The 19519-nt window shown below is 36.5% G+C and overlaps 1 protein-coding gene across 4 annotated transcripts in view; it reads right to left on the reverse strand.

Moving 5' to 3' along the window:
• The window catches only part of LOC129503687 (OX-2 membrane glycoprotein-like), a 108643-nt gene that overhangs the window by 39821 nt on the left and 49303 nt on the right, over nt 1–19519 (reverse strand). Inside the window, exon 9 of one of the 4 annotated variants that reach the window (XM_055315978.1) lies at nt 19336–19408. The exons of the other annotated variants lie outside the window; for them this stretch is intronic. Within the exon in view, the coding sequence (XP_055171953.1) occupies nt 19374–19408 (35 nt within the window). The 3' untranslated portion in view covers nt 19336–19373. Of the gene's footprint in view, nt 1–19335; nt 19409–19519 lie in introns of those variants that run through there. 4 annotated transcript variants of the gene reach the window in all.

The raw sequence follows: 19519 nt of genomic DNA on the forward strand, positions 1-19519 counted from the left end.
AAGTCAATGGCTGGCTTCAAAGCTGCACAGGACAGGCTGACTCTCTTGTTAGGGGCTAAGGCAGCTGGTGCCTTGAAGTTGAAGCCAGTGCTCATTTTCCATTCTGACAATCCTAAAGCCCTTAAGAATTCTGCTAAATCTATTCTCTCTGAGCTCTAGAAATGGAACAACAAAGCCTAGAAGACAGCACATTTGTTTTTAACATGGTTTACTGAGTATTTTAAGCTCACTGCTGAGACTTACTGCTCAGAGAAAAAGACCCCCTTCAAAATATTACTACTCATTGACAATGCACCTGGTCACCTAAGAGACCTAATGGAGACACACAATGAGATGAACGTTGTTTTCATGCCTGGTAACACAATATCCAGTCTCTAGCCCATGGACCAAGGAGTCATTTTGGCTTTCAAGTCTTATTACTTAAGAAATGCATTTCATGAGGCTATAGCTGCCATAGATAGTGAGTCTTCTGATGATGGATCTGGGCAAAGTAAATTGAAAACCTTCTGGGAATGATTCGCCATTCTAGATACCATTACAAACATTTGTGATTAATGGAAAGAGGTCAAAATATCAACATTAACAGGAGTTTGAAAGAACCTCATGAATGACTTTGGGGGGGGGTTCAAGACTCCAGTGGAGAAAGTAGCTGCAGATGCTGGGGAAACAAGAGAAGTAGGGTTACAAGTGGGGCCTAAAGATGTGACTGAATTGCTGCAATCTCATGATACAACTTTAATGAAAGAAGAGTTACTTCTTTTGAAGCAACATATCTCCAGAATGTGGTTTCTGGTGAGGATGCTGTGATGGTGGCTGAAATGTCAACAAAGGACTTAAAATATTACATAAACTTAGTTGCCAGAGCAGTGGCAGGTTTGAGAGGGCTGACTTCAACTTTGAAGGAAGTTCTACTATGGATAAAATGCAATCAAATAGCACCACACACTACAGAGGAATCATTCATGGGAGGAAGAGTCAGTCGATATGGCAAACTTCATTGTGTCCTATTTTAAGAAGTTGCCACAGCCACCCCAACCTTCAGCAACCACCACTGTGATCCATCAGCAGCCATCAACATCAAGGCAAGACCCTCCATCAGCAAAAGCATTATAACTTGCTGAAAGTCTAGATAATAGTATTTTTAAGCAATAAAGTATTTTTTAAAGATTTATTTATTTATTTTAGTGAGACAGCATGAGTGGGAAGAGCAGAGGGAGAGAGAGAGAGAGAGAGAGAATCACAAGCAGACTCTGCGCTGAGTGAGGAGCCTGGCATTGGGCTCACTAGGGGAGGGAGGAGCTCAACAGGAGGCTTGGCATGGGGCTCAATCTCACAACACTGAGATCACAACCTGAGCTAAAACTACGAGTCAGACACTTAACCAACTGCGCCACCCAGGCACTCCAGCAATAAAGTATTTTTTAATCAAGGTATATACATTTTTTAGATATAATTTCATACTTCCTAGACTACAGTATAGAGTAAATAGAACTTTTATATGCACTGGGAAACCAAAAAAAATCATTTGACTTACTTTATTGTGATATTTGCTTTATTGTGGTGGTCTGGAACTGAACATCTCAAGATGTACCTGTGTGTATATATTTATATATTTAATAGTCTTTTTAGATACGTAGTTGACCTATAGGCCCAACCGAAAGCACTGAGGATCAAGTGGCTGGTAAAGTTTAGTCCATCAGTGTTCATTTTTTGTAATAGAGGAAGAGGCTGAGAGATAGCTTTATTTTGTTTTGCACAAGATTGTCAAAGATAAAGAGTGTCCTGTGCTTTATTGTAGGGTGAGTACCTAGCAGAAGCTGTCAACTCAGCAAACAATGAACATTCTTGGAGGCATGAATCAAGAGAAAGAACAAAGCTCTAAGGAGATTCACACAGGGCTCCTTTTGGGAAGGAATTATATCTCTTTTGTCTCAGTATTCTTAGTTCTACCATAGTAGATTCTCAAAAGGTGGTTGTAGATATGGATTAAATGTAATTGAATAGGTGAGTCATTCTTTTATCATCAGATATCAGGCTATTTACAAGAGAAATGCTCTTGTGGCAGCTTCCAAGTAGAATCCAGTTGTGTCTATCTTTTGTCTTCCCCATACTCATACCACACTCATAATGCATGGAACTCAATATATCTGTAGTAGCTGGCAGTTGTATTTTCATGCATATATTCCCATTGGATCGGTACAACCAAAGTGTGAGACAGGAATCTTAGTCTCCATCTTGCCATTGGGTAAACAGAAGCTCAGAGGGGACTGGCACAAGAGAATATTCTGGAAAGTAGCAGATGGACATGTCTCTGATGACAAGTTGAGTGTACCACCTTTTATAAAAAGCTAGTCCTTAAAACACCAGTCTATAGCAGACAGTCAGAAGTAATTTGTTAGAAATTAAAAGCCAAATAGCTTCAACTTTAGAATAAGAGAGAAAACTAAGAAAATGAGCAAAATCAAGCATGATACATAGAGGCAAATTAAATTTATTTTTTAAATATTTATTTATTTATCTTAGAGAGAGAGAAAAGAAGAGAGTGAAGTGAGGGGCAGAAAGTGAGACTCCTCAAGCAGACTCCCTGCTGAGCACAGAGCCAGACCTGGGGCTCAATCCCAGGACTAATGAGATCGCGACCAAGCTGAAACCATGTATTTCACTGTAAACTCTCCCCCAAGTGTTCCTTTATTACTGACTGGAAATTATTTTTAATTTAAAATTTCCTGTGGAGCTCTGCATCACTTGCCATCAGGGAAATACAAATCAAAACCACAATGAGATACCACCTCACCCCAGTGAGAATGGGGAAAATTAACAAGGCAGGAAACAACAAATGTTTGAGAGGATGTGGAAACAGGGGAACCCTCTTGCACTGTTGGTGGGAAGGTGAACTGGTGCAGCCACTTTGGAAAACTGGGTGGAGGTTCCTCAAAGAGTTAAAAATAGATCTGCCCTACGACCCAGCAATTGCACTGCTGGGGATTTACCCCAAAGATACAGATGCAGTGAAATGCTGGGACACCTGCACCCCGATGTTTCTAGCAGCAGTGTCCACAATAGCCAAATTGTGGAAGGAGCCTCGGTGCCCATCGAAAGATGAATGGATAGAGAAGATGTGGTTTATGTATACAATGGAATATTCCTCAGCCATTAGAAATGACAAATACCCACCATTTGCTTCAAAGTGGATGGAACTGGAAGGTATTATGCTGAGTGAAGTAAGTCAATCGGAGAAGGACAAACATTATATGTTCTCATTCGATTGGGGAATATAAATAATAGTGAAAGGGAATAGAAGGGAAGGGAGAAGAAATGGGTAGGAAATATCAGAAAGGGAGACAGAACATAAAGACTCCTAACTCTGGGAAACGAACTAGGGGTGGTGGAAGGGGAGGAGGGCGAGGGGTGGGAGTGAATGGGTGACGGGCACTGAGGGGGGCACTTGACGGGATGAGCACTGGGTGTTATTCTGTATGTTGGCAAATTGAACACCAATAAAAAATAAATTTATTATTTAAAAAAAGAAGCAAGTTCAAAAAATAACAATAAAAATTAAATTTCCTGTGGAAATTGATTTATTACTATATTAATTTAATTATGTCCTTGATTATCAGTCCCAGATGTCAAGGGAAAATTTTACTAAAGAGAGCAAAACTTCTCAGTTCAGTTGAGTTTCCAAGATCATCCAACTCAGTATTTTACCTCTTAGAAATGATATACTGAGTATGTTGAAGCCACTCCTACCTTTAACACTATATCAGAAGTTGAGGGGTTCATGAAGAGATTGAGCTAGACATCAGAGAAATTCCTCTCACATGCGTTTAAAGACTCAAAATTTGTTTGCAGTCATCCTATGACCTAGTCTACTCTAACCATACACTGAGTTTAGCCTACTTGAATGACTCATTTTCACCTTGTGAAATACTAGATTACAAATAATATTTGCTAACACTACCTATGCAATAATTGCTTTTGTTTGTATTTTCATCAGTTAATTCAGCAAAAATTAAATATCTACTATGTGAAAATACTGTGCGTTGACTGGAGACACAGAAGTGAGCAAAATAGAGGCCCTCCTCTTAAGAATTTTGTTGTCTATGTGGGAAGACAGTAGGGATGCCAGATTTAGTAAATAAAAATTCAGGACACCCAGTTAAACTAGAATTTCAGGTAAGTAACTAAACGCTTAGTATGAATGTTTGTGTTGTATTTGGAACATACTAAAAACCCTTGTGCTGTAGATCTGAAATTCAAATTTACCTGCGTGTTCTATTCTTACCTTACAACCCTAGAAGAGAGATCTGGATAAAGGTACTGTGATGCAAAAGAACAAGTGCTAGAATATGACTAAATCCAGAGAATGAAAGAAATATGTGGCTCCCTGTTCATTAGGGGTTTTATTTTTAGGTTTTCCATTTGTGCTGGGAGAAAACGTGACCCTTTTCTGCAATTTGACCAGGTCAGTACATGAATGTCCTGAAAGGAGAGTAGATTCTTAGATAAAAACAATGCATTTATGATATAAATTTGTGGAGGAATTCTGTAACCATATTGAGATTGATTGCATTGCAAAACACCAAAAGCAGTTCACAGCCATAGAAGAAGTGATTTTTGAGGATGAAGCTTGTTACAGATGTTCCCTTACTGTGTTTCTACATGGAACCATGGAGAACAGTCATACCTACTATTCTAAGAACCTAATGTTTTCCAGAGGGAGCAGTTTTCTGTGGTAGAAATTCCGGGCTTTCACTTTTTGAGGATTGTACTCAGAGAAGGGATGTTAAAGCTGGAAGACCAGCTGGATGTATCTAGTCAAAGCCTCTCATGCTACAGACGGGAAAGCCAGGCCAGATACAGTGACCACAGAAACAGGTACTTTTGTGTCATTTCCATGCTACTTTTATTTCCAGCAGACAATTCATTATTAGTAGAGGTAAGAATCACAAAGATAGGGGATCCCTGGGTGGCTCAGCGGTTTAGCTCCTGCCTTCGGCTCAGGGAGTGATCCTGGAGTCCCTGGATCGAGTCCCATATCAGGCTTCCTGCATGGAGCCTGCTTCTCCCTTGGCCTGTGTCTCTGCCTCTCTCCCTCTCTCCCTCTCTGTGTCTCTCATGAATAAATAAATAAAATCTTAAAAAAAATAATAACAAAGATACTCAATGACTTTTGCAAAGCAGCAGAAGAAATAGAAAAAAGAAAATATAGAGGAGGAGAAGGATGAAAACTGACAGTAGGAAAATAAATCTACTCTGTTTCAAATCAATGAACATTTCAAAAGACAAAAATTGAGTGGTAGTTCCTCTTACCCTATCTCTTGTCTTTGTTTTTAGACATTTAACATCATGAGGGTTTAGTGAAAAAGATAACCTTAACTGGTTTTCATTTATTGGAAGGTTTGTCAGGGTACATAGGAGATCAACTTAGAAGCAACTGAAAATATTTTTTTAAAGGAATTTAAAATATTTAAATTTATATTTTAACCCAATATTTTAAAAAATTAGGAATTTAAATTTATATTTTAACCCAATATTTAAGAAAAATTAGGAATTACTGTCATCGACTCTATGGAAATCGTATATGGTTTATTTCTGTATTTAATTTTCTTTTTATCTCATTCTCCTCAGCTATAATTGTTTATGTCCTGAACTCCAGAACTGTCTTGACTTTGAAGTGCTTCAGGAATCCTGGAGATCCATAGAAATATCTCTCTTCTTGTTCATTGCTAGATAATTGGGTTTAATTTTTCCCTCTCTCTCACTCCAGTATTTTGAACCTCTACAGATATATGTGGGTTTTCATTCCATTTACTGTCCTTGGCATTCAGCAGTACCTTTCAGTGTTACCATTCACCTGTGGGAGTTATCTTCTCCCTAGATATTTTTAACCATTTCCTCCTGTGATAATTTTGTCAATTTACCGTTTTAAAAATTTCTTTTAGTCTGTTGTTGGACATCCAGAATTGATTATCTATTTATTTCGTGTTTCCTTTCAGATTGTGCATCTCTTTTTTTACTTACTTATTTTTTCCAGAGATTTCCTAGGTTTCATCTTTCAATCCTTTCACTGATTCTTTGGTTTGTTTTGTTGATCAGTCATATCTGTCATTTCCAAGAGGTCTTTCAAGGTCTTTCTGTTTTCACAGTCTCCTATGCTTGTTTTATGTAAGCAACGTCTCAAATCTCTTGAGATACTAACAATAATTTTATCTAAGTTTCTTTTGGTTTCATAAGTCACTTCTCTTTGTTCTAATTTAAATGATTAGATTTTTAGTTTTGATTTTAACTTGATCTATTTTTTCATGATCCAAACTTCCTCACAGAGCTGGAGGTGATTTATGGCTCTTGGCTGTTCTGAGAATGTAGATGGGGTTTATTAACTGGTAGTTTTCACACTATGCAAACAAGTGGAGAGCAGGCCAGTTATGTTTCAGGACCCCCAGGGTCTACATGTAGAGGTCTTTGCTCTGGAGGGACTGATGTCCAAATACTCTGCATTAGGTAATCTCAGATAATTTATTTAATTTCCTTGTGGAAGTATCTTTTTTTTTTTTTTTTGAGATGAGGTGCAAATAACTGGCTTCCCAAGTGGCTGCATGTGGTTGGGAAAATGAGAGAATGTAGAATGAGCTCAGTTGGCCTGGATTTAGAGTTTCAGCCCAACAATTCTGTCTGAACTATGAGCCTCGCCAGAGTTCTGTCAGGCTTCAGGTTACTTTCCTCTCTTCTGGAGCCTTCCCTGTTCTATGCTACTCCTTTTCCCCTACTGCTTCATCATGCACTCCTATATTCATCTTTCATAATTTTGTTAAAACTCCCTGGTTTTTAAATATATGACCACCTTTTCTCCTTATTTATTGCATATTTATAATGTTTTAAGGTGCTTTATTATCATTTCAGTGGGACTCTCAGAAGGTAGGACAGATAAGCCTGTGTGGTCTTTCATCTTGATATGGAAGTTATAATTAAATTTCCCTTAGTCCATAATATTTGGAAAACATCAGCACCACCGTACTTGAATCCTACAAGAATCTATCAGTGATTTCAAAAGATGAGTAAGGTATGTTTTGAGCCACCTGCTTAATGTAAAATAGTTTTAGAGACAATAGCTTATCACCAAGATATAAATATTTCACTGAATCTGTAGTACAGCAATATAAAGAAAGGGCTTTCTATTCTGCTTAGCATTGCGAATTTGCAAGTTGTTTCCCTGTCCAACTGTGTCATCAGAGACTCACTATGTTTTCTCTGTCTTCTTTGCCATGCCTCACTGTTATGTAGGAAATTACATTCATGGGATGGTAGCCCCTAAGTACACTTCCAAGGAAGATATTCTAGGACAGAAAGGCAAGCAGCCCAAATTAAAATGCTCAAATTACACAGTTTAGGAAAGCAAGTTTAAAATATACAGTGAGCAGCAAGGCAAAAGATGGAATCAAGTTAATATATTTAAATTAGGAAAGTCCAAAAGAACAAATATAAAAAGAAAAAGTAGGTTGCTTCCAGGCCATTTAATATAACAGAACATAATGCTAAGTACCATAATAGAGCCTTAGGATAGCACTGTATTATGATTTAAGCCCATCATTAATATTCATAACAAGAATCATAAATTAAAATTAAAATGTATAATTGTGTTTTATAGGTTGAGAAAAAAAGCTAAAGAAATTTGTAATTCATTTTTAAAAGATTTCCATTCAAAATACTTAATGTTTTTAAAATGTAATTGACAAAAATTTGAACATTTTTTCAGAGAGCACTGACTTGGGTTTGTTTTCCAACTTTGTTACTCACTGTATAATTATGCATAATATTTTATTTTTTTTTAATTTTTTACATATGTTTTTTGATTATGCATAATTGAAACCATATTGCTGAGTTCTCAATTTCTCAAATATCAAATAATTAGGGCAATTGCACATACCTGACAAAGTTATGGTATTTTGACAAAATGATTCACATAAAGTGTTAGCACAGTATTAGTAACTGTTCTTAATAAGTTTTTGAGTTTTATAAATTTGTATATATAATTTTAATAATGACAAAATGTCTTCTCCTGGGACCTAATTTAAACTATCAGATATAGGGCAGCTGGGGTGGCTCAGTGATTTAACGCCGCCTTCAGCCCAGAGCATGATCCTGGAGACCTGGGATGGAGTCCCACATTGGGCTCCCTGCATGGAGCCTGCTCTTCTCCCTCTGTGTCTCTGCCTCTCTCTCTCTGTGTCTCTCATGAATAAATAAATAAAATCTTAAAAAAAAACTATCAGATATGTAAACTGAGCTGAGTACTGGCAGAGTTTTTTTGTTTGTTTTCATTTTGTGGAAATTGAAAAGCTGAATTTGAAATTTATGTGGAAATGCAAGGGCTTAGGAATGGCCAAGGCAATCCTGAAGAAGAAAAAACCTGCAGGTGTACTTGATATCAAGATCTGTTAAAAACAATTAATTAATTATATTTTAGTGTACATAAACACCTTTAAATATATTCATATACTACACTTTAGTGTTTAAGCCGATGTATTTCATTGGTTAAAAAGCATTCTTTGATACTTGCAAAAATTCTCATAAACGAAAGCAACTCAATTGACAATGCAAACTTTATTACAGACACAATTCTTTTTTTAAAAAAAGATTTTATTTATTTATTCATGAGAATACACAGAGAGGAGAGAGAGGCAGAGACACAGGCCAAAGGAGAAGCAGGCTCCATGCGGGGAGCCCGACACGGGACTCAATCCAGGGTCTCCAGGATCACACCCTGAGCTGCAGGCGGTGCTAAACCGCTGAGCCACCAGGGCTGCCCTACAGACACAATTCTTATTCTAGTTCACAGACTTTCCAAATAAGTGGAATATGAACATTACAAAATTGAAATTGCTAGATACTGAAGAAGAAAAAAAAATCCCAAAACACTTTTCTTTCAAAACAGGAAACACTAAATTGCTCTCAATGCCATCACTCAAAAAAAAAAAAAAAAAGAAGAAGAAGATTAAAGCTTTCAAAAAGATCTCAAACTTTGCAAGCAAGAGATAGAGTTAGGTCAATGACCCAGAGAAAAATACTTAGGGAGAGCTTATAAATACTATTTCATCACTTCCCCCAAGTAGTATACAAGCAAAAAGAGTTTTAATAGTTGGAAATGTTTTTACAAAAAAAAAATTGCATGTAATTGGTATGTGATCCATTGACAGAGGATTAACCCTTTCTATAATTGATCAAATAATATTTAAATACTAGGTTTTCATAATTAAATTTATTTTATATAGTGTTTAGTGTTTCAAAGAATTGCTTTATTACATTTTGTCTGGTATTAGTTTATACAGAATTAAATATGTTTAACATTTATATTTCTTATAAAAAGTGTAATTTTTAGGGGTGCCTGGGTGGCTCAGTTGGTTGCTCATCCAGCTCTTAGTTTTAGCTCAATTCATGGTCTCTTGGGTCACGGGATCAATTCCTCTGGGCTCCATGTTCTGCTGCTTAGGGAATTCTCTCTCTCTGCCCTTCCTCTCTCTCTTGCATAAATAAATAAATCTTTTAAAAAATGTATTTACAGGGGTACCTGTGTGGCTCAGTGGTTGAGCATCTGCCTTTGGCTAAGGTCGTGATCCCGGGGTCCTGGGATTAAGTTCTGCATCAAGCTCCCTGTAGAGATACTGCTTCTCCTTCTGCCAATGTCTCTGCCTCTCTCTCTGTGTCTCTCATGAATAAATAAATAACTAATATTTTAAAAATGTATTTACAAAAAATGTATCTACATATAACACTATGTAAGATATACAACCTATTGGCTTGATAAATTTGCATATGGCAATATGACTACCACCTTAGTTTTAGCTAACATCTCTATCAGGTCCTGAAATTTTCATTGTGTGTGCATGTGTGTTAAGAACATCTAAGATCTAGTCTCTTAGCAATTTTGAAGTATATAATGGAGTATTGTTGACCATAATCACTAAACTGTGCATTAACTCTCCAGAATTTATTCATTTTCTAGCTGCAAGTTTGTACCCTTAAAATGAACCCAATTCCTTCAGCCCTGAGCCCCGGGAAATCATTTTCTACTCTGTTTCTATGGATTTGGCTTTTTTGGACACCACATATAAAAGGTACCATATATTATATTATTTGTCTTTGGTTCATCTCACTAAGCATAATGTCCTTCCAGTCCATCTATGTTGTCACAAATGGCAAGATTTCCTTCCTTCTCATGGCTGAGTAATATTTTATTGTTTGAATACATATACTACATCTTTTTTATCCATTCACCCATTGACAGACACTTAGGATGTGTTTGTATCTCGGCTATTGTAAATAGTGCTATAATAAACATGAAAGTACAGATACAGTTTCAATATACTGTTTTCATTTCCTTTGGATTCCTGGGTCATATGATAACTATATTTTATTTTTTGGGGAGCCTCTATACTGTTTTCCATAGTGGCTGCATCAATATACGTTCCCACCAGCAGTGCACAATGGGTTTCTTTTCTCCACATCCTCTCTAACTCTTGTTAATTTCTTTTCTTTTTGGTGATGGCGGTTCTAACAGGTATGAGGTAATATCTCACTGAGGTTTTGATTTGCATTGCACTGATGATTAGTGATGCTGAGCATCTTTTCATATACCTGTTGGCCATTTGGGTATATACTCTTTAGATAAATATCTATTCAATTCCTCTTCCCATTTCTTAATTGGATTACTTTTGTTTTTGTTTGTTGTTGGGTTGCATGAGTTAGTTATTTTGGATAGTAAACTCTTTTTTTTTAAAGATTTTATTTTTTTTTATTCATGAGAGACACGGAAAGAGAGAGAGAGAGAAGCAGAGACACAGGCAGAGAAAGGAGAAGCAGGCTCCATGCAGGAGCCCAATGTGGGACTCGATCTTAACCACTGAGCCACCCAGGCGTCCCTGGATAGTAAACTCTTATTCAACATGTAGTTTGCAAATATTTTTTTCCCCATTTTGTAGGTTGCCTTTTATTTTTGTTGATTATTTCTTTTGCTGTGCAGAAGCTTTTTTGACATAGCCCCACTTATTGATCTTTGCTTTTGATATTATATCCAACACATCATTGCCAAGACCAATGTCAAAGATCTTCTTCCATATGTTTTATTTGGGGAGTTTTATTGTATCAGGTCCTATGTTTAAGTCTTTAACCTGTTTCAACTGAATTTTTGTGAGTTGTGTAAGATAAAGTCCAATTTCATTTTTCTGTATGTGGTTTGCCAGTTTTCCCAACACCATTGGTTGACAAGATTATCCTTTCCCCTCCAGTGTTCTTGGCTTCCTTGTCAAATATTATTAACCATTAGTTAACTAATAGATGCAAGGGTTTATTTCTGGGCTCATGATTCTTTCCATTTGTGGAAGTGTCCATTTATAATACCAGTATGGTATTGGTTTAATTACTGTAGCTCTACGGTATAGTTTGAAGTCAGAAAGGAAGTGTGATGCTTCTAGATTGTTCTTTCTCAAGATTGCTTTGGCTATTTGAAGTCTGTTGTGGTTCTGTTAGGATTGTTCTTGATTTCTGTCGGAAATTTCATTGGAATTTTGAAAGGGATTGCATTTAATCTATAGATGGCTTTGGACAGTATGGACATCTTAACAATAATAATTCTTTCAACTCACAAACACAGCTATCTTTTCATTTGCTTATGTCTTCTTCAATTTCTTTCATGAAAGTCTTATAGTTTTTATTATACAGATCTTTCAATTCCTTTGTTAAATTTATTTCTAGGTATTTTATTGTTTTTGATGCTATTGTGAATATGGAATAGTTCTATTTCTTTTTCAGATTTGTGTTGTTAGTGTATTGAAACACAAGTAATTTCTGTATGTTGATATTTGCAATTTTACTGAATTTAATAATTAGTTCTAATAGTATTTTGGTTGTCTTTAGAGTTTTCTCTCTATAAGATTACACCATCAGCAGGGGCACCTGGGTGGTTCAGTCGGTTAAGCATCTGCCTTCAGCTCAGGTCATGATCCCAGGGTCCTGGGATCAAGCTCTACATCAGGCTCCCTATATCTTCTCCCCTTCCCCTCCAACTCGTGCTCTCACATCATTATCATCCACAAATAACAATTTTACTTCTTTCTTTCTGATTTGGACACCTTTTATTTCTTTGTCTTGCCTAATTGCTCTTACTAGGATTTCTAGTACTATATTGAATAAAAGTAGTGAGAGTGGGCACCCATTACTTGTTCTTGATCTTAGTGGAAAATTTTCCATCTTTCCCTGTTTGAGTAAGATGTAAGTGATGAGTTTGTAGTATATGGAATTTACTATTTTAAGGAATATGTCTTCTATACCCAATTTGTTAAAAGTCTTCACTATGAAAGAATGTTATATTTTGTCAAAGGCTTTTCCTGCATCTATTAAAATGATCATATGAGTTTTATCGTTCATTTTAATGAAATTTAAAATTTTTTATTTTTATCAATCATTTCTATTGTGTTTTTGGTCTCTACTTCATTTATTTCTACTCCGATCTTTATTTCATTTTTTTTGCTAACTTTCTTGTTTCTTAAGGTGTACAGTTAGGTTGTTCATTTGAAATCATTCTATTTTCTTAAAATATGCTTTTATTGCTATAAATTTCTCTCTCAGACCCGTTTTTACTACATCCCATAAGGTTTGGTATGTTATGTTTCCATTTTCACTTGTTTCAAGATTTTTTTTGATTCCTCTTGATTTCTTCTTTGACTCATTGTTTGTTCAAGAGTGTGTGGTTTATTTTCCACATGCTTGTAAATTTTCCAGTTTTCCTATTTTTTATTTCCATTATTGTTTCCATACCTTATGGTCAGAAAAGACACCTTGTATTATTTCAATCTTCTTAAATTTGCTAAGAATTGTTTTGTCGCATATCATATGAGTCATCCTGAAGGATGTTCCATGTGCACTTGAGAAGAATGTTTATCCTTTTGCTGTTGGATAAAATGCTCATAAATGTGTGTTAGGTTTATTTCATATAATGTATGTTTCAAGTCCAGGTTTTCACTCTGGATGATCTAACCATTGCTGAAAGAGTATTGAAGTTCCCTACTGTTATTGTATTGTCATTTCTCCCTTCAGATCTGTTAGTGTTTGCTTAATATATTTAAGAGATCCAATGTTGGGCGTGTATATATTTATGTTCATTATATCCTCATGATGAATTGACCCTTTTATGATTACATAATGACCTTCTTCATCTCCTGTTACTATTTTTGCCTTAAAGGTTATTTTGTTTGATATAAATACAGGTACTTTCTTTTGGTTTCCATTTCCTTGTAATATCTTTTTCTATTTCTTCATTTTGGTCCTATGTGTATCCTTAAATCTGAAATGAGTTCTTGTAGACAGCATATTATTGGGTCTTGTGTCTTTATCTAGCCACTCTGTGCCTTTTGATTGATGAATTCAATCCATTTACATTTAGAGTAATTACTGATAAGTAAGGATTTACTAATGCCACATTCTTGCTCTCCCACTGTTTGGCAGTGCCATTATTTCTACTTTCCTCTGTTTCTGCCTACTTCTGTAAATAGGTGATTTTCTGTAGTGGTATGCTTTGTTTCTCCTTTAAAAAATATTTTCTTAATCTAATCTAAGCTTTTGCTTTGTGACTATCATGAGCTTCACATAAAACACAGATAATAGATCAGGTACCTGGGTGGCTCAGTGGTTGAGTGTCTGCCTTCGGCTTGGGTTGTGATCCCAGGGTCCTGGGACTGAGTCCTGCGTCAGCCTCCCCATAGGGAGCCTGCTTCTCTCTCTGCCTATGTCTCTGTGTCTCTCATGAATAAATTAATAAAATCTTAAAAAAAAAAACCCACAGATAAAGCAGTCGAATTTTAAGCTGAGAACAACTTAACTTTGATGATATATGAAAGCTCCACCCTTTTGCTCCCACTCCATTATATTTTTTATCTCAAAATTTATCTCTTTTTATATTGTGTATTTATTAACAAATTATAGTAGCTATGGTTCTTTTTAACTTTTACAGGTTCCTTTAACTTTTATACTATAGGCAAGTGGTTAACACACCATACTATTATAGAATAGTTTTCTAAATCTGAGTATGTATTTATCTTTACCAGTGTATTGTATGCCTTCACATTTTTTCATATCACTAGTTAGCATCTTTTCATTTTTACTTAAAGAATTTCTTTCAGCATTTCTTGCAATTCACATATAGTGGAATGAACTCCCTCAGCTTTTGTTTGTCTGGGGAAGCCTTTATTTCTGCCTCCTACCTAAATGACGACTTTGCTAAATAAACTATTCTTGTTTGATAATTTTTCTTTCTGTCAACACTTTGAATATGCAATTCCACTCCTCCCAAGCCTATAAGGTTTCTACTGAGAAATCTGCTTATCACCCAAGGGGGGAAGGTCCTTTGTAGGTTTTTTCATCTGGCTGCTTTTAGGATTTTCTCTTTGTCTTTGATTTTTTGACAGCTTAATTATAATGTGTCATACAGAAGTTCTTTTTACATTAAGATAAAAGGGTGATCAGGGACGCCTTGGTGGCTCAGCGGTTGAGCTGCTGCCTTTGGCTCAGGCATGATCCAGGTCTGGGGATCAAGTCCCACATTGGGCTCCCTATGAGTAGCCTGCTTCTCCCTCTGCCTGTGTCTCTGCTTCTCTCTGTGTCTTCCAGGAATAAATAAAATCTTAAAAAAAAAAAAGATGATAGGGTGCTCCTATTAGCTGCATGAACTTGAATGTTCATGAATTTCCTCAAGCTTGGGAAATTATTAGCTGTTATTTCTTTATTTTTTTTAAATTTTTATTTATTTATGATAGTCACAAAGAGAGAGAGGCAGAGACACAGGCAGAGGGAGAAGCAGGCTCTATGCACCGGGAGCCCGATGTGGGATTCGATCCCCGGTCTCCAGGATCGCGCCCTGGGCCAAAGGCAGGTGCCAAACCGCCGCGCCACCCAGGGATCCCGCTGTTATTTCTTTAAATAAAATTTCTGCTCCCTTCTTCTCTTGTCCTTCTGGAAACCCAGTTATTCTAATATTTGGTAGATTTTTAAAGATCTCATAGATTTTCTTTGTGGTTTTTCATTATTTTTTTTTGTTCTCCTCCAATTGCATTATTTCAGAGTTCTTATCCTCTAGATCACTGATTCTATCTCCCATTGGGTCTACTCTGCTATAGATGCTACCACATTTTTCATTTAATTCACTGAATTTTTTAACTCCAGAATTTCTGTTTGTTCCTTTTATGATTGCTATTTCTTTGCTTAATTTCTCATTTTATTTATGTATTATTTTCCTTATTTCATTGAATTGTCTCTATGTCCTGTAGCTTGTTGAGTTTCCTCAAAAGAGGAAAGGGTATATTATGAGCTAAGTCACAAAATTCCATGCGTTTGAGTTCAGTTATTGGAGGAATAATGTTATTTTTTTGTAATAATGTGTTTTCTTGATTCTTCATGTCTCTTGAAATTTTGCATTGCAGCTTTCACAATTAAAGTAGCAGACATCTCAAATCTTTACTAGTTGCCTTCAGTTGGGATGTTCTATTCATTGGTCCTGTTATATCCGGTGTTCTCTACAACTTTGTATGGATACACCTGCTCCACACTTCTTGATTTTTCTCATGACAAAATTCTTAAGTTTTCTGTAGTTATTACAAAAACAAAAAAAGCAAAAAACAAAACAAAACAAAACAAGACCCCCCCCATCTCTCTTTTGCTTTCCAGCAGATGGTGCTATAGTTCAAGTTGGTGGAGAGTTCTTGTAGACCACATATATCCCCTTGTCCAAAGACCCAGGTCTGATTTTCTGAAAGCATTCTGTTAACTAGAGCTCACTAGCTACCACATTTGGGAGTGTGCAGAGGAGCTGGTCACAGAGTGGGTAGAGATAGGGGTTTGACACTCGGAGCCTTGGGTTGACTGCAAACTGTTAGGAGAACCTTTGGGTGAGGTTCCGCCAAGGATTTGTGAGCAGACCTCCTGCAGAAGTCCTGAGGGCAGTCAGGAGGAACCAAGTCTCCTTAATGCCTTTGATATTCTTGCATGCTTCTTTCCCAATCTTCTCCCTTCTCCCAGTCACAGAGATCCTGCATCAGTACTGTGAGTGTTGCTGGAGGGAAATGGATTTCTCCAATGCCATGCACAGCTAGGGTAGCCAAGTATCTACTTGGCTTTTTCCCTTGTAGGGAAGTCACCACTGACTAGTGGTTCAGCCCTATCCTGTGTAACCTTTGAGGGAGGGGTGGCACTAGCAAAGTTTCTCTTAGTCTCCCCTATGCATCCAAACTCATATTTTTCTTTTGCTCCAATTTTGTGCTGTAATCTTTGCTTGGGAAGACTGGATTTCTCCAATCTCTTTCTTGTCCATGTGATTCAATAAATATTTAACAGATAGAACTTTTGAGACTTGTTAACAAGTTGGAGTGTAGGACTGAGTAAGAAGGAGGCATCAAACCCAGGGTTTGAATGCTTGAAAGGGAATTCCTTTTATTGAAGATTCCAATAGAAAGGAAGTATTTGGGGAATGGGTATGACTTCAGTTTTAGACATGTTGAATAAGTAAGCACAACACTGGAAAAAATATAATGCCAGTGTTAAGGATTTGTTCCAGTGTTTCCAAATTTCAGAGTTTTATTTGAAATCCTGATCAGAATTCATAAAGTAAAAAAACCCCACATGGCTAAATATATAATGCATTTCAAATGCAAAAATTAGGATGCCTGGGTGGCTCAGCGGTGAAGTGTCTGCCTTCAGTCCAGGGCGTGATCCTGGAGTCCCAGGACCAAGTCCCATGTCAGGCCCCATATGGAGCCTACTTCTCCCTCTGCCTATGTCTCTGCCTCTCTCTCTCTCTGTGTCTCTCATGAATAAATAAATAAAATCTTTTTTAAAAATGCAAAAATTTATATACACATTAAACAATATCAAATAAAATGTGAATTTATAAGTGTTAAATATACCTTATCATTCTAATGTAAATTATTAACCTTCAGAGCGCTTCCACTTCTTTCAGCATCAATTCTTTTAGTCCCAGAGCATCTTCTGAGATTTGCCTCTGAAGGAGTGGATTCCCTTGAGCATGAGTATTATTGTCTTGGGCTTAGTTTCTAGAGCTCTTTGTTCTCATCTAGTATTGCAGGAATTTACTTGTCTTCTTCCGGCATTGTTACTGGGTCTTTTTTCTTTAGTTGGGGTGGGGTAGGGAGAGCAAAAGGAGGCTAAAGGAGTGGGTAAGGGGATATGAGGACTGTAAAGTCAGGAGGGTCTGGTAGGGCTTATTGTAGGGATGTTCAAGATGGGGGCAAGAGGAAGGGGGTAGAGGATATAGCTGAAGAAAATCCACCCTCTTTTCTTCAGCCTTCTATTAGTTTTTACTATTTGAGACTTCTGGAATTCATTTGTTTTTTTGAATCACAGTTTCTAAATTAACATTTCTTTTTTCTGTTTCAATGGAAATCTGAATCCAAGATCAATGGATTTCTTTCAGCAAATGAACAAAAAAAGTTTTTGAGAAATCTCTTAGTAAGAATTCCAGGTCAATATGAGAACTAGAGTTTAACAGAAATAAGTTAACCTCTATTGATATCAATAGCATTATTATTCATTGGGTTTTCCATGAGTCTTTGTAACTTTTTTCTTTTAAGGAGTAGCTCAATGAATTAAATGAAGGAACTACACAATCAATGAATACAGAAAGATTACACAATACTTCTTGGATACAGAGATAAGATTTTAATGTGAGATCCAAAGGGATATTGGAACAATACTACTAAACACGGAGAAAGCACAGTTCTGTGGAAGAGAGACAGATAGAGAAAAAGAGAGGAAGACAGACAGACAGGATGTGATCTTATACTGATTAGACATGTATTTTCTAGACACCCTACTTGATATCTAGAGATTCCCCAGGCATAAGGATGTTAATTTGTGCCTTTTTGCTTAGGTGTAGGAACAGTTTTATTAGGATAGTAGTGAACTCAAGTATCAGTAATAACCAGTTTCTCCACAGAAACACTCATGGGGAATGCTGTGCACACTTGCCACACAGTCCTCTGTTACATCAGAGTTGGCACATCCTTAGTCTTCCACTTCATAAAGCATGTTAAAATGTGCATTAATGAGAATAACATAGCTTAGAACAGTGATTCTCAGCCAAAGGTAAATTCATCTTCAGGGGGCATTTGTCAATGTCTAAAGACATTTTTGATTGTCATAACTGCAGGGAGTGGAAGTGCTACTGACATTTAGTGGAAAGAGGCCAGGGATATTACTAAACATCCTATAAGGTCATGGACAGCCCCCACAATAAAGAATTATCCGTTCTGAAATGTCAGTAGTGCTGAGCTTAAGGAACTATGGCATAGAATCTTACCTGGGTATTTGTTAGAGGTACAAATCACCCACACTTAATGAAGCAAGAAACTAAGAGTGAGCCTCAGCATTTGTGGTTTAAGTCCTCCAGATGATTCTTAGTGATTCTCAAGTCTGAGAACTATTGGTAAAGCAATAACCTTGAATGGACTATAATTTTTAAATAATGCAAATTGTTTGCCAACCTCACTGCTTTGTTATATTCAATTTAACAGTATAAATATTTTTAAATACTTCACAACTTAAAAGGATAATGATTGAGAGTAGTTGCTCAGCCTTTTCAGAGAGAAGTGGTTCAACTCATAGCTTCAGGTAATAGAAAAAAAACTGAAAAAATGGGAAAGAAAGGGAATTTTTCTGATGACTGAACAATCTGTTAATGATGCTATGCTTATTGTAAGATGATCAGTCACACTCAGGGACAATTTCCTTAAGTGGCTAATTTGGATGTCTCAATAATGAAACAAAAATGTCATAATAATATGATTGATTCATCAGAATATGTCACATCAACAGCCTGATGTGGTGACCTCAGTATAACCAGTGATACAGGAAGAATAAAGAATCACTCTGAGGATTCACCTAGGGATTCACCTAGACCTTCATATTTGACATTGAATATATGGTCAGTCTTTGAGTGAAGATAAAGGAAAATACGGGAATCCTTTCCAAAAGTAAACAAAACACACATTACTCAAGTGTGACCTACAGATCAGCGGTGTTGCTTTCTTTTGGGAGCTGTTAGCAATGCACAATCTCAGGCCCCAGGGCAGACTCAGTGAATCATAACCTGTAAGCCTCACATTTTGGTAAGCCCCACATTTTGGTAAGTTCTCCAGGTGATTAACGGTCATATTAGAGTTTAAGAAGCTCTACATTCAAATAACTCAAGAAAAATGATTGTAGGAAGTAGTCATTTCCTTGCAGTTTTTGCTTTTGATATGCAATAGAAATGTCTTTACAAGTTCCATTGTTAATGACACTTGAATGCACAGGAAAACTAAGTTCAGTAAACTTCATTCTTTGATTTCCTTGGAACAGCATCCCATTTCTGAAAGTCCAAAAAATTTCAAAATCAGGTTTCCACTGTTGCAAATATTGGGTAATATTTTGTTGCCACTGCCCAGGCAGATAACAGAAGGAAGACCATGTCTGTGACATA

This window comes from Nyctereutes procyonoides, unplaced genomic scaffold (assembly GCF_905146905.1).
Source record: "Nyctereutes procyonoides isolate TBG_1078 unplaced genomic scaffold, NYPRO_anot_genome, whole genome shotgun sequence".
NCBI classification, from domain to species: Eukaryota; Metazoa; Chordata; class Mammalia; order Carnivora; family Canidae; genus Nyctereutes; species Nyctereutes procyonoides.